Below are 13,909 nucleotides of genomic sequence, written 5' to 3'. Positions count from 1 at the left end.
AAATCTCCTCCGCTTCTTCCTGCAAACCCGAAGGTCGTAAACAAATCAAGTCTCCCTCTTTCTAAGTTCGCCACTCACAAATTAACCATTTTCTTTTTCTTTTTTTTTTTTTATAAAAAAGATAAGTACCTTGGAATCCATGGCGGGAATCCGATTGGCGCCGGAAGAGTCACCGGACCTGACTCAGCAACATCCGCCGCCGCAGCAGCAACAGCTGCAGACCGGTCGAGAAGTGGCGTCCGACGACGAGCGGTCGGTGGCTGCTGATTCCTGGTCTATAAAGAGCGATTACGGAAGCACGCTTGACGATGAGCAGCGCCACGCTGATGCCGCCGAAGCCCTATCCTCCGCTGCCAACTTCCGTGCTGCCTCCGATTATAGGTCTTCATTTATCTATTCCATTTTTCCTTCATTTTGGCCTTATTTTTTAATTGAATATTTGAGTACGTTTTTGAGATTTTTAATAGAGTTACTATCGAGTTGTGGAAAGTGAAATCGGAGCTTAATTGCTTAACTTTAAGTTTTATTCATTTATTTATGTATTGTTGGTTGTGAATTTTAAGCTTGATATTTGATCTGCTCACAATCGGATGGGATGCTTTGCTTTGGTAGAAGGTGAAATTGACATTTAGCTGTCTTAGGTTGACTTTTTTGATTTGGGGATGAAATGCGAATGCAATGTAAAGAAAATATGTTGAGATGATCAATTGTAGGATTTTTAATTCTTCATAGATACATAATAAGATGTATACATTTTAACATATAACTATTTATTGGTATGACTTAATGCAAATCTTCAAGCAAGTTCTTTGCTTCTATTTTGTTGCTTATAAAGTACTAGCAAATAGTGTAAAACGAAATCATATTGGATAATATGAAATTATGCATTTTGTTGTCTATGTAATTTTTTCTTTTAATTCTTCAATATTATTATTTGCTTTTATTTCCAAAAACACATTATACTTTTCTCTGGCCAAGAAGGAAAAGTAACAATCAAATGGAGGCTTATTAGTTGAATTTTCGGAACTTGGTTTTTAAGGGTTCTTCTCAAGGCTTTCTCTGTGTTTTTGGAATCATAGGACGGTAATATTGTATTATAACCCATTGCTAGATAAAGTTGAATTACGTATATTTATTATTGCTGATATGCTTCAGATGAATTTTTATGGTTTGTGTTGACCTGTAGTTCTGACAAGGATGAACCAGATGCGGATGGAATGACATCAATGCTTGGTCTTCAGAGTTATTGGGATGCTGCATATGCCGGTGAGCTGGCAAATTTTCGTGAACATGGCCACACTGGTGAAATTTGGTTAGAATTACCTTAACTATGTAACTTTGCTATCATATATCTTGAATTGTCTTCATGTTTCACAGTTATTTATTCCACACTCAATGATAAAGTTCAAACTAGATGGGCTGTGGCTTTACTCTATGGTCTTTTTATGTATGTTTTTGTGATATATGCTTCAATTATTTGTAAAAAATCAGGCAGTCAGCATTTGATCAAACACATCCTTCCCAGCATGTAAAAGTACCATTAATAATGCCTCATTGTTATATTTTACTGATTGGCCAATTAACACCCTGGAGGAATGCTTTCAGGAAGAGTGAAGTAATTTGTTTTTAATACTATGGAATTAACAGAATCCATAAAATATGGAGATGTGCTTGTTTAAGGATTTTCTTAGTTATACTTCCTAGTTGGTGTCATCCTTCAATTTGTCATTAGGACCTACCTTGTTTTTGTTTATCACATAAATGCCAATAATAGGATTTGAACATTGGCCTTAAGAAGAAATAAGACTTTATAACCATCAAGTTAAGCATGATCTTTGTACTACAAGCCAAAATTTGTATTACTTAACACACAATTTTGTAATTTATGTTTATAAACATATTAGTGAAGTTTAATTTAATATGCATTTCTAAGGTTACCCCAATGACCTAGTGACTTGATACCTTCGTTGAGTTGCTATTTGGGCCAAGTTTAATAACTCTCTCATGATTAAAGGATTCTAAGAACTTTTGTTTATGCTAATCTCATCCAAGTTCCTTTAAATAGTTTATCTCTTCACCATTTTACCTCTTTCTCTATAGGTTTGGAGCTGACGTCATGGATACTGTTACTTCATGGACCAAAAGCTTGTGTATTGATATTTCTCAAGGTCACATGCCAAATCATGTTGATGAGGTCAAACCTGAGCCTGTTGAACATGGTGATAAATATTTGTCTTGCTGGAGTGTACTTGACGTTGGCACTGGCAATGGTCTGCTCCTTCAGGAACTTGCTAAGCAGGGGTACACTCTGAGATTTTGCCTGTAGTTCTGGTATTATATGCTACTAAAACAAATCAAGATAAAATTAATTCATAGTCTGCAGTGCGAAAATAAGTTGGCTTGGATATTGTTCGTGCTATTGGTTGACTGGAATATTATAATATATAATTTTGCCGTTTCTTTTGGATTCTTTCATGACATCAGTAGATAAGAGGTGCTCTTAGTCAATTATTTGGTTTAAGTTGGTCAACGTATCGAGAGTTTGATAAACATGAACACATTGTTTGAACCAAAGGATGCAACTTTACTTAAAGATGGAAACAGTTTCGTATATATGTATGTATCAATTATGGACAGGGGAGAATACATATTAATGTGGAGTAAAGCAATTGATATATTTACGGAAACTCTGGAAGTATTTGAATCTGGCAATATAACCATGCTTGCAGTATTACTTGAGAAAGGAACAATTTCACTTGAATTCTGCTGAACATTTGTGTCATTTGTATATGCATGTATGTATAATTTTATTTTGGATGTACATCAAATGCTTTGTGAACTGTGCAATTCTTTATATATTTTTTATTTGCTCTGGTATCTTATCTGATTTCGGTAATCAACCTTTTTTCCTTACTTTAATCAGAGTATACTGTAGGAAAAGAGGATTTAACCTCATTTATGGAACCTAGAATTGTGGCTTTCATTTGCTAGCTAGCTAGCTCACTAGGGATTTTTTTTTTTTTTGAACACAAATTTTATAGGATGCCAAAAATGAGTAGTAAGAAATCTAAAACATGAGGAACAGCAAGGAAGAAAGTCCTATAAAAAACCCCAAACCCCTTTAATGAGTATCAAAACTAGTGCCCAGCAAGGAACAGTTTCCAAGTGATTGCATCACTATTGCAGAAACTGCATCTTGTAAAGTTTATCCTTAATAAGCTGCTGGTAAGGCCTTTATTGAAGAACTTATGCTTCAAAAATTTACTGTCCCTCCAACCATGTTCTGCAAGCAATTTTCTGGATGCAGCATAGGTTTATATCTTCAAGACCTGTTTGTTAAGTGAACTGATCCTCGTTAAGATTCCCTGCCTGGACAAGCCAAAGGGTTATTAATCAGCGTTTGGACGAGTACTGTACAATCAAGTTCTTGGTCTATTAGGATTTACTTTATTTCTTGGCAACATAAGTAAATAAATAAAAATAAAAGCAATCTACTATTTCACTTTAAATTTTCTGTTGTGGATAAGTAAAGTGCTAGCGTTTTGGCACAAAATCGTGAAGGTATTTATTCTCAATATTTTATATCTTAGTCTAGTGTGGCTAACATTTCAAATTAGTTAAGTCCTACTTTCTGATGAGTCTATTCTCCAAATCGCATATGATAGTCATTCTTTTGGAGAAATAATATGAGAACAAAGTTGTTCATCAAATGCCGCAGTTTGTCCAATTAGGGGAAGAAAAATGCAAGGAGAAATATCATGTGCAACTTGTTTGAATATGCTATCTACCAGGAATCTTTGGCATGACTTTTCTAAAGCTGATTATCATGTGGTATGGGGACAAGTGATTGGGTTAATAGAGCAAAGAAATTAAAAAGAAAAAAAGCGGAGAATAGGTTGTTTATATTGCTCCATTATGCGTCATGTCAGTATTGATTTATTCTATTTAACTTTTGTTAGATTAATCTTCGTGTAAGATATGTGTAGGCCTTTGGTCAACTTCTGATAAATTTATGGGTCAAGAAACTAAAGTTTTCTCCTATATTATTGCCTTTATGGCTATGGTCAAGTGAATGTTTTGCATTTTTCAATTCAGGTTCACAGATTTAACTGGAACTGATTATAGTGAAGGGGCTATTGACCTTGCTCGAAGCCTTGCCGATCGAGATGGATTTTTAAACATCAAGTTTCTGGTGTGGATTGAATTCTGAGAATTCTTACTGAATCTAATTACAGGCTTTTTTTTTTTATTAATCCATACTATTAGAAGAAATATTTATGTATTCTTTTGTAATCTACCATGTTCTTTAATTTGGAGTGCTTGCCTTCCATGTCTATGGTTCCCTTATGCGTGCATTGGTTTGTTCTCTCTCTATTTATGTATTTATTAATTTTATACATACTGTGATATTGGCATTGATTGGATCTTGCTTTGTGATATTTGTTTAATCTTTACAACTTCCTCATCTCTCTTGTCTTGGTCTACAAAACCTAGTTTGATTTTGTTGTATTTGTTGTTGACAAACCATTGTACCAGTAGACAGTTCCTGGGTCTTATTTTTAGATATTTGTTTAATCTTTGCACTTCTCAACCATTCTTAGGTTTTGGTTATTCCTTCATTCTTTACAACTTCCTCAACAAACGGGGCTCTATAAACCAAAATTTAATGGCTTGGGGAGGTTAGTGCAGTGTGCAGTCCAAACAACAAAATTTGAGATCCATTTGTGAAGAAAATTGGATATTAAGCCTTCAAACACCCACATAAAAGATAAAGGTGGAGCTGTAGTTTTCCTATGCAGAATAATAGTGCAGAAAACTGTTCTTGTTGAAAGTTGAATTCCTGCATAGTTGATTTTTCTCTTGATAGCTTGATCATTCTCAAAGTACCTTGACCATTGACAATTTTATTTGGTCTTTAGGTTGATGATATTCTTGAGACAAAGTTGGAAAGACGGTTTAAACTTGTCATGGATAAGGGGACTCTAGATGCCATTGGTTTGCATCCTGATGGGCCTATCAAAAGGTAATAGTTACACAACCTTTACTGCAATCTACTACATGAATTCTTTCTTTGCCTCCTGTGTCTTCCTTTGTACACCAATTTATATTAACAAATAACTGGTTATCAGGAAGTTCTTGTCTATGCTGACAGTATCTCATAAGTTGAATTGTACAATTTGCACTCATATATAATTAGATGCTGTAGTTTATTATGTTGCTTTTTAATATTTCACTACTTCTTAACTTGTGAAAGTCGAAATGAGTTTCCATTTGATTACCGTGTAACAATTCCTTTTAACTTTTTCCTTTTCAGGATGATGTATTGGGATTCAGTTTCAAAGTTGGTAGCGCCTGGCGGAGTACTAGTAAGTGTCTTACACAGGCTCATTTATGGTTATATTTTTTTTATTTAGTTTGAATAATGTGTGCGTGTGTCTGAAATGAAAGCCCACAACAGAGTCAAGTTTAAATATTCTTCAAGTCAATATTCTTGGTATAGCTTGGGAAAGGCTTGACTCTGTATCCCAGCATGCCTGTAAGCTGTGTGAGAATTTTCTTTAAAAGAAAGATTTAATAACTTCCGCCCTATCTTTTTTTTTTTCGGTTGAAACGCTACTTGTAGGTGATTACATCTTGTAACCATACAAAAGATGAATTGGTGCAAGAGGTGGAAAACTTCAATCAAAGATATATTGAAATGCCGCAAGAGCCAAATACAATCGAGGACCTAGAAACACACAGAGATCTTCCCCCATTCCAATATCTGAACCATGTTCGGACTTATCCAACATTCATGTTTGGTGGGTCTGTGGGATCACGTGTTGCCACTGTTGCATTCCTACGGACTTAAATTGTAGGAATGAAATTTGAATGAGCTTAGCTTGTTGTCATGAATGGGTCACACTTGTGCTTTCTTGTGGTTGAAAGTGTTAACTGCGTGCATGCAGAATTGGTGGAGAGGTATTGACATTTGAAACTCATTTGTCGGATTCTTCCTCTAAGATGGGATGTTCTTTTATGTTTTTTCCATCAAAGATACCGGTGTAGCTGCTGGCGAGATTACCCTTGGCAACTCAGTACAAATACTTTTAAGTTAAATGTTGTCTCAGTTCTTGTAGTGGTTGCTAGTTGGTTCAGTGGATGAGGGTCTGGTTTGGGAACCATGTGCTTTTGTTTGGTTAACATTGAAACAGAAAATTTGACACTGCAATTTTTTGCAAAATTTTAGGTGTTTTCATTTGCTTCCTGTTTACCCTGTCTTGTCAGATTTGAATCCTGAAAATAGTCATTGCTGTTGTTGCAAACTTGAACGCCCACGCTATAGGGAATGGATCCTCCTCCCTGGGAGGGCATGGATTCATTTTGTTTACATAGTGCTCGGCCGGCACAAGTCGTGGACTGAACTTGTAAACATGAACATAGATTTCCAGGTTGACTGACTAATTGTAAACTAGATCCCAATAATCATTGGCCAACCGTTTGATAAAACACATGGCCGGCCGGGTAGCTTATGCCTTTCTGAATTCAATGTTTGATTGTATGGCGGCTCTTAACTTCACTTTGTATTAATTATGTCCAACTGTTTCTCCTTTCTAGCAATGTAACTGTAAATGTAAAATTTCGAGTCAATCTAATTTGTTATGTATGTATCCTTTTTAATGTTTGAATTGAAATAATATTGGTGTCAAAACAATTCTTAGACATTGCTTATTTAACTTATAGTTTTGCATGCGAAATCTAAATCTATAGATAAAGAATTCAGAACAAGTCAAATTTGAACTAGAAACGAAACGATTTGAATTTAATAGTAAAAATGATAAGTTAATTATTAGTTTCATTTTAGTTCGAAACCCTAACTCAAACAAAACTTGAAATTATTTGAATTTGAAATAATTTTGATTCAAATTTATCCATTTACTACCCTTACACAAAAGATGTCATATTTAATTAATAAAATAATAATTATATAAAAAATGTGAAAATATATAAAATTTAAATGCAAGTGGATATGAAAATCCTCAGGCAGGATCTTTCCCATCCTTATCCGGGCACTGTTTTGTTGCTTTTGACAGGTTTCGAATTTTGATTTTTTAAATAAGAAGATTATGCATTAATAAATTAATCAAATATTTGAACGTGATTTTGACGTTTTTATTAGTCTAAAGTCTAAATATCTTCTCATAAAGTGTATCTCTCAATAACACCCGAGCATTTGACTCATTAGTTGATACATTATTCTCTATTTAGAGAGCAAGGTTCAAATTCTCTTTCTTTCAAATATATATATAAAAAATATATCTCTTGATAAAATACAAGGAAAAGAGAAAAAATAATAAAAGGAAGTATACCACTCTTGTTGTGCCTCATAATTTGTTTATTCTCTTTTTATCCTCTTGGCTACAATATTTAACGTGTTATCTCCCCATTTTCCATCACTTTATTATGAGATGATCATTCAGTTTCAAACATTGATAACCCATCCTCTTTTTCCTTCCTAAGCTTCAGATATACAATTGGTAAAATGAAAAAATCCTTCAATTATTCAATAAAATTTAAATAAATTCTTATTTTTTATTTATATTCAATCAATCTATTATAATTTTATTTTAGATCAAATAAACTCTTATTACTAGTAGATGACTAATGATTGATTAACTACTAATAATTTTAATGTCAATTTTTATTTTTTATTCCTACTTGATATTGATATGACAGTACTGACGTAAAGAATAAAAATATTATTTGACTATCATGTAACATAAACATGTAATGTTACTATAAACTATAACATGTTAATATGTCATGTTAGCATCATATGACATAAAATAATAAATTGTGATTTGACCAATGATAATTTGTCAACCGTTAATCCTATTAATCAAATACAAAAATATAAAAACTTAATTGAACGAAATTAAAAATAAAAAATTATTTTAATTTTTATAATTTAGAGATTTTTTAAACAATATGCCTATACAATTCTATCCAAGATAGATTTTTTTTTTTTAATTTTGAGTAATGAATATGCATTTTATGTCTTTAGATGAGAATCATCTAACAAACAAAAGGTTCATGTTGACATCTTCTAGTGATGACAGGTAAGATTTGGTTAAATATTAATGCCATAACAAAAGACAAGAATATATGTCTTATCAAAAGTCATTATACAATAATAAAGATAATTTAGAGATGCAAACAAAAAATAAAGAGGATTAAAGAATGGGTTTGGTATTAAACAACAGATTGCAAAATTAGGAAAGAATAGACATCTTTCTAAACTATAATTAAGAACATAACTACATTTCCTTTCAGGTTATATCATGTCTTCTCAATTTTTGTTATATTATATATGCAAGCAAAACCCCAAAAAAAAAAAAGTCAGTCAAATAATTGGGACTTGAGTGCAATGGGAAGTCACAATGTGTTTAATAAGGCTTTGGATGATAAGGTTAAGTAGTCGCTTTCAATTCATGTGAAGTTTCTTTAGTATGAAATGACTGTATCAAGTTTATGCTTGGTATTCACTATCCCATAATAAAGAATTACACATTTTATTTTCTGACTTCATTTTCCATCACAAACTAACCTAACCTAAGCCACTTCAAATTAATAAAATAGCTACACAAACTTTTCATTGGTTTTTTTTTTTAAATGCACAAACTTTTAATTGCATGATTGACACATGTTTTTTTAAATAATTTTATCAATTTATTAATTATCTTAATTATAATTTAACAGTACATATGATAATCTTAACAATCGATTGTTAGAGTTTGAAAATTTTAACATCGATTCACGAGTGAACATGTAATAATTTTAGTATTTCAAGTAATGATCTCATGAGTTTAATTTGGTGTTTTAAAATTTACCATATAAATGTGGTGCAATTTCATTAGAATAATGAAATGTTGCTATACCCAACGAGTAACATTTTGATCTCATATGTTTTGATAAATACATTATTATTAGAGTTAAAATTTTGATTATGAAGAAATCACATCAAGAATTTGTGGTTAATTATGCCGATGAGGACAAATCAGCTTTGTTATGATCAAATTTGAGGTCGACATGGTTATGACAGTAGCCCCTGCATTTCCATAACCAGAGATTCGCCTGAGCCTGTGTAAGGACTTTGCAATTATCGAACTATTGCTCAAGTGTAAATAAAAAATTGTTAGTTGGATAGAAATATTGTATATATTGCATGATTTCTACGATTGTGATTGTGATTGTGATTGTGTTGCGTTTGAGAATTGAAGCTTTAGCAGAAAGAGCATGTTATCAACTCTAAGGGACAACAATTGTATTTTGAAATTTTAATTTTAATTAAATTGAGATGATAAAATTTATAAGTTAGAGAAAGAATTATTTTACTGTATAACTCAACATCATAAATATCGAAAATAAAAAAAATAATAATTTTTTTTCTTATTTGGATAGAATTTTAGTACGGTAAAATTTGATTAAGAAAATGTATATCCTATGTTCTCTATAAAAATTTTAAATGTCAATTTTTTAGTAATCCTACAAATTAGAATGATTGAACAAGAAAAATGATTTCTTATTATAATTTTCTGACAGCTGTGTAGAAGAAATTTAACATATCTTTTTACCAACTAACATAGAGTATATATGGTTACAAAAGAACATGAGAAGTCATCCTTTCTTGCCTTTTCACTCTTAGTCAAACAAGGTTGAAGATATACCTCTTCCATTCATTTTCTTCTTACGTTTTTAGTAGTAGTGTAAATTTACCTCCATCACTCTCCTTCCCCCCTCTTAATTCTCAAAATAAGGGTTAATTAACTATTTATTACTTCAGCTTAACTTGAGGTATGTTTATTATTTATATATTCTATATAATAGATTTCATATCAATAAGAGATGAAGTGCGTATTTGATTTATAATTAAAGACCTTCACCTATTTATTATTGAAAATGTGAATCCTTGATAAATGATATTAAAATCGACCCAACTTTTCACTAACATGGGACCCTTCATCACAGATATCAAAATTGAGGTAGACTTGGACCAATTTCTCTTTTTTGGTTAAAAAGCTAGTTGTTGCATAATTAAGTGGGGTAGAATGTTAAGCATCCCAAATAAGGGTTTTCCTTTACCTATTAGATATATTTTTTGGATTGAAAATATGAATCCGATAGAGACATATACATATTAATTACCAAGGTTATACATATTCTCATAATTTTATATTTATATAAAGGCATAATACTTTAAAAAACTCTTGAACTATTCAAAAAATTTTAAATAAACAATTATTCTTCTCTTTCATTCAATCAAGTCTTTATACTATTATTTAAAGTCAAATAAACTCATATGATTAATAGTTGATTAATTATCATTAATTAAAATATCATTTATCATTTTATATCTTGTCGATATGTCATAACGAATGGTCATGTCATGTTGCATTTTCACTCTCCACATTAATATCACATAGTATAAAAATGACATGTAATGTTTGATTAAAGATAATTAATCAATTATTAGTCATTAATGAACTATTAGTTATAAGAGTTTCTTTGATTTAAAATAAAAATAAAAATATTTAATTAAATATAATAAAAAAAATTATACTTTTATAGAATATAAGGCATTGATATAGGATTGATGAACCAAAGATATCCTGAATTAACTATTTAAATTATTTGTTTATACCAGAAAACGAAAAGAAATCCTTTAATCAAAGGATGTGGACGGCTGAACACTCCCTCGAGCAAGGGATAAAGGCTAACTAATACTTGTATTTATTTACCTACTCATGATTATAATAAAAGAAATTGCAAGGCCGTACCGATTGTATTAATAGAAACCAAGTCCATCTCTTTTCTTTCCCTTTCTTTTGTTTCCTTTTGATAGTTTTTATATATAAATTAAACTATGACTCGTCCTTTGCATACAGGTCTTTTTTTATCCATCTTTTTCTTTTTCTTTTTCTTTCTATCTCTCTTGTTCCTTGTTCAATATTTATGACCTCCACGTGGTTAGAGGAAAAGCCTCAAAAGACCTCCTTTTACTTACGTAACAGATAAATAAATTTTGTTAACAATTAATTTAACGATTTTGGTATGAGAATCCGTGGACATATGCACCAACTATTTCGTTAAATATATACTCTGTGTTAATTTAATATTTTTTTTAAAAAAATTATTATTGCGTGTATGATACCAGAACCCTATAACCCAAAAGAACCATAAACGTTGTCAGCTACCTACCAATTTCAGAAACCCTTGCGAGAACCTAAGAAAGCCAGAAAGGTTTGTTTAATATGTTCTAAAACGTTGCGAAAAGCTTGCACGTGTTGACTGGTCTTTCTTTGTGTTTTGGTTTTTGAAAGGTGGGTTTTATTAGAATAATAACAGCCGAAATGCCATTGATAGTCTCTAGTTTGAATAATGACTTTTTCTTAAGGCATGGTCTTGAACGTGCAAAGTTTTTTGTACTTATGTGTCGCGGAAAGCAAGGTACGACTTACCCTTGGAGACAGAGAGGTTAATTCCAACATATTTAATCATTATTCCTTCGTACTTGTAAGCTTTATAATTTGTGAACGAAGATATATGGTATTCATTCATACTATTATCAGTTGATTCGAAATTGAATTTCCTTTATTAAAAATAAATAAATTTAAACTAATAACAGAATATAGATGACCAAACAAAAAGATAAACTTTCATAAGGATCAATGAAATGATTATTATTAAACGCGAAATATAATCAAACGGAGATTCGCTTGAACATATCAACAAAGGAATTTGAATCCTAGTTTCTGGGAGTAAAAATGTCCCAGTGAAATAGATTGTGTTCTTATCATTTACAGAATAATATATATATGTTGCGAGAATTGATGAAATCATTGATTCAAATGAACAAATAAAGAAACAAGGCAAAGGAAAACGGTGCCTGTAAGGCAGGTGAAGCCAAGAGTTATTCCAACCAAACGCACAAGCTCAAAGAATTCTGATATCCCCCCATCTCTTTTCGCCTTGTAATTATAGCCAGCTGCATAGTTCCAACCATACTCGCATCTGCAACATCTCTCCAGCTTCTCCTTGATCTTCACCTGCTCTATCCTCTCCCTTAGAACACTCAAATTCTCGTCAACGCGGTCACTTGATCTACCTGCCCGCAGAAAAAAACAAACAAACATAGAAATGGTGTTATAAATGGCATAAATTTAAGATGAAAATTAAGAAAGAAAAGAAAGAGGAACAATGACTACGGGACAGCTGAGTTCCAAGTAGTAACTTTACCTCCATCTCTACAGCTTTGGGCTCTGACTTGCAAGGGTTGACGAATGCAATGCTTGAAAGATGGTGTAACTATGGCATAAAAAGAAGGTAAAGAAGAAGCCATGTTGCAATATTTGGAGAAGGTTATCGCTTAAAAAGTCAGCTGCAGTGATATCTGGAGGTGGGTTCCTTTAATTCTTTGGCTTTGAAGTTAACTTTGGAAAGAAAATATTTCTGCTTGCTTGCTCTGATGGCAGGTGCTGCAACAAATATTATTAGTTCTGACAAAGTTGAGCTCCTTTATATATTGGAAAATACAAGGAATGAATGTGATTGGAATGGAAAATATCTGAATAATTACAAGCTTAAAATATCAGACGGTCAGGTGCAGCTTCGATGAAAATTGACCGCTATTTTAATTCAATTGATTAAGGGTCCAATCTTAGATTAAAAATATTAACGGGAATTTTGGAATTACTCATTCGGATCAATTGAAGTCAAGCTGTCAGCTATAAGGCTTCGGGTTCCTCTATGAAGATTGGAAACATATTTCCTCAAATGATTTTAATTACCCTCTAACCAAGAATTGGTCAGAGCCCTCAACCGCACACACCTGCGGTTTAAGCCAATTATTCTTTCCAAAAGGTCAGGCATGTACGCGGAATTTGCCTACCAAAACTCTCACGTACAGCTATTATAAGCTTATTATGTCTATAGTATGTAGATTATTATTATTTTTATTTTTGAAAAGCGATATTTTATATTGCATTTCTGGAAAATGACAAAAGCTACTCCTATTTGAAAAGTACGCAGAATCTGCACTTGGGTACACAGCCGCCCCTACCTTGCCTAGAGAGTGTTTTAGTACAAGAATGCCCAAACGTGGGTTGCATCTAAGATCAAAAAAGGTGGATAGGCACCCAAAAATCATCCCGCTGCAGCCAATATTGCCTAAAGACTCTACAAAATCCACCCCTGTAACAATCAAAAACAATGCAGCAGAGTGTAAGTTTCCACCGTCCCAGCTGCTCTTGAGAATCAGCTCTTGCAAGCCATACTTCACTTCTTCGCAGCGGCCATAAATCAAACTCAAGTGCTGGTGACATATGCATTACCGCTCCAAAAATTGGGAGCCATTGCTTCAGAAATCGGTTAAAGAAGCCCAGCGTTACTCAGCAACACACTTCCCTAAAGTGTAGTTATTTACAGCCATTAACTACTCACAACACATCCTAACAATCGGCAGTCCATCGGCAGCAGAACTCGGTAATTATCAGAGCATATCAGCAGGCTCATACCAATAATACTCTACCTTGTCTATCCCGTTGGACATAAACAGCATGTGGACATTTGTTGTAGCCTCTGCACCTGCCTGCTTCATCATCTCAACTCATCCAGCCATAACTTCCAGAAGTCAGTCATGCCCCTGCACTCACATGAAAAAGGAACCAACGCAGAATAATCCAAAGGTACAGTTCAAAAAATACCAAAAAATATTATTATTATATATAACTGACGCATGTGCATTTGATAATTATTTTAATTTTAATTAAATTCTAATTAATTAGCTAGTGTCTATAATTTGTGTCAGGCCGGGTTCCCACTGGGCCTAATCGAACCATAGTTTCGAAACTCTTGTTTCAGAAGAAGACAG

General features: G+C 32.6%; 2 protein-coding genes across 2 annotated transcripts; one reads left to right on the top strand and one right to left on the bottom strand.

Moving 5' to 3' along the window:
• On the top strand, nucleotides 1-6,253 carry AR401 (S-adenosyl-L-methionine-dependent methyltransferases superfamily protein). Its single transcript, XM_021440754.1, has 7 exons — nucleotides 1-381; nucleotides 1,187-1,312; nucleotides 2,101-2,301; nucleotides 4,096-4,192; nucleotides 4,920-5,023; nucleotides 5,315-5,366; nucleotides 5,624-6,253. Exons 1-7 carry the CDS (start codon nucleotides 140-142, stop codon nucleotides 5,849-5,851), a joined length of 1,050 nt encoding a protein of 349 aa, XP_021296429.1. The 5' UTR covers nucleotides 1-139; the 3' UTR covers nucleotides 5,852-6,253.
• A 5,588-nt stretch (nucleotides 6,254-11,841) lies between these two features.
• LOC110426074 (uncharacterized) lies at nucleotides 11,842-12,484 on the bottom strand. Its single transcript, XM_021441151.2, has 2 exons — nucleotides 12,277-12,484; nucleotides 11,842-12,145 (listed from the first exon to the last, which is right to left on the bottom strand). Exons 1-2 carry the CDS (start codon nucleotides 12,377-12,379, stop codon nucleotides 11,877-11,879), a joined length of 372 nt encoding a protein of 123 aa, XP_021296826.1. The 5' UTR covers nucleotides 12,380-12,484; the 3' UTR covers nucleotides 11,842-11,876.
• Nucleotides 12,485-13,909: the final 1,425 nt, after the last annotated feature.

This window comes from Theobroma umbraticum, unplaced genomic scaffold (genome assembly GCF_002168275.2).
Source record: "Theobroma umbraticum cultivar Fairchild unplaced genomic scaffold, ASM216827v3 scaffold_12.1, whole genome shotgun sequence".
In the NCBI taxonomy this organism is placed as follows: domain Eukaryota; kingdom Viridiplantae; phylum Streptophyta; class Magnoliopsida; order Malvales; family Malvaceae; genus Theobroma; species Theobroma umbraticum.
The sequence above is the reverse complement of the archived record's forward strand: the minus strand, read 5'-3'. Positions and strand labels throughout refer to the sequence as shown.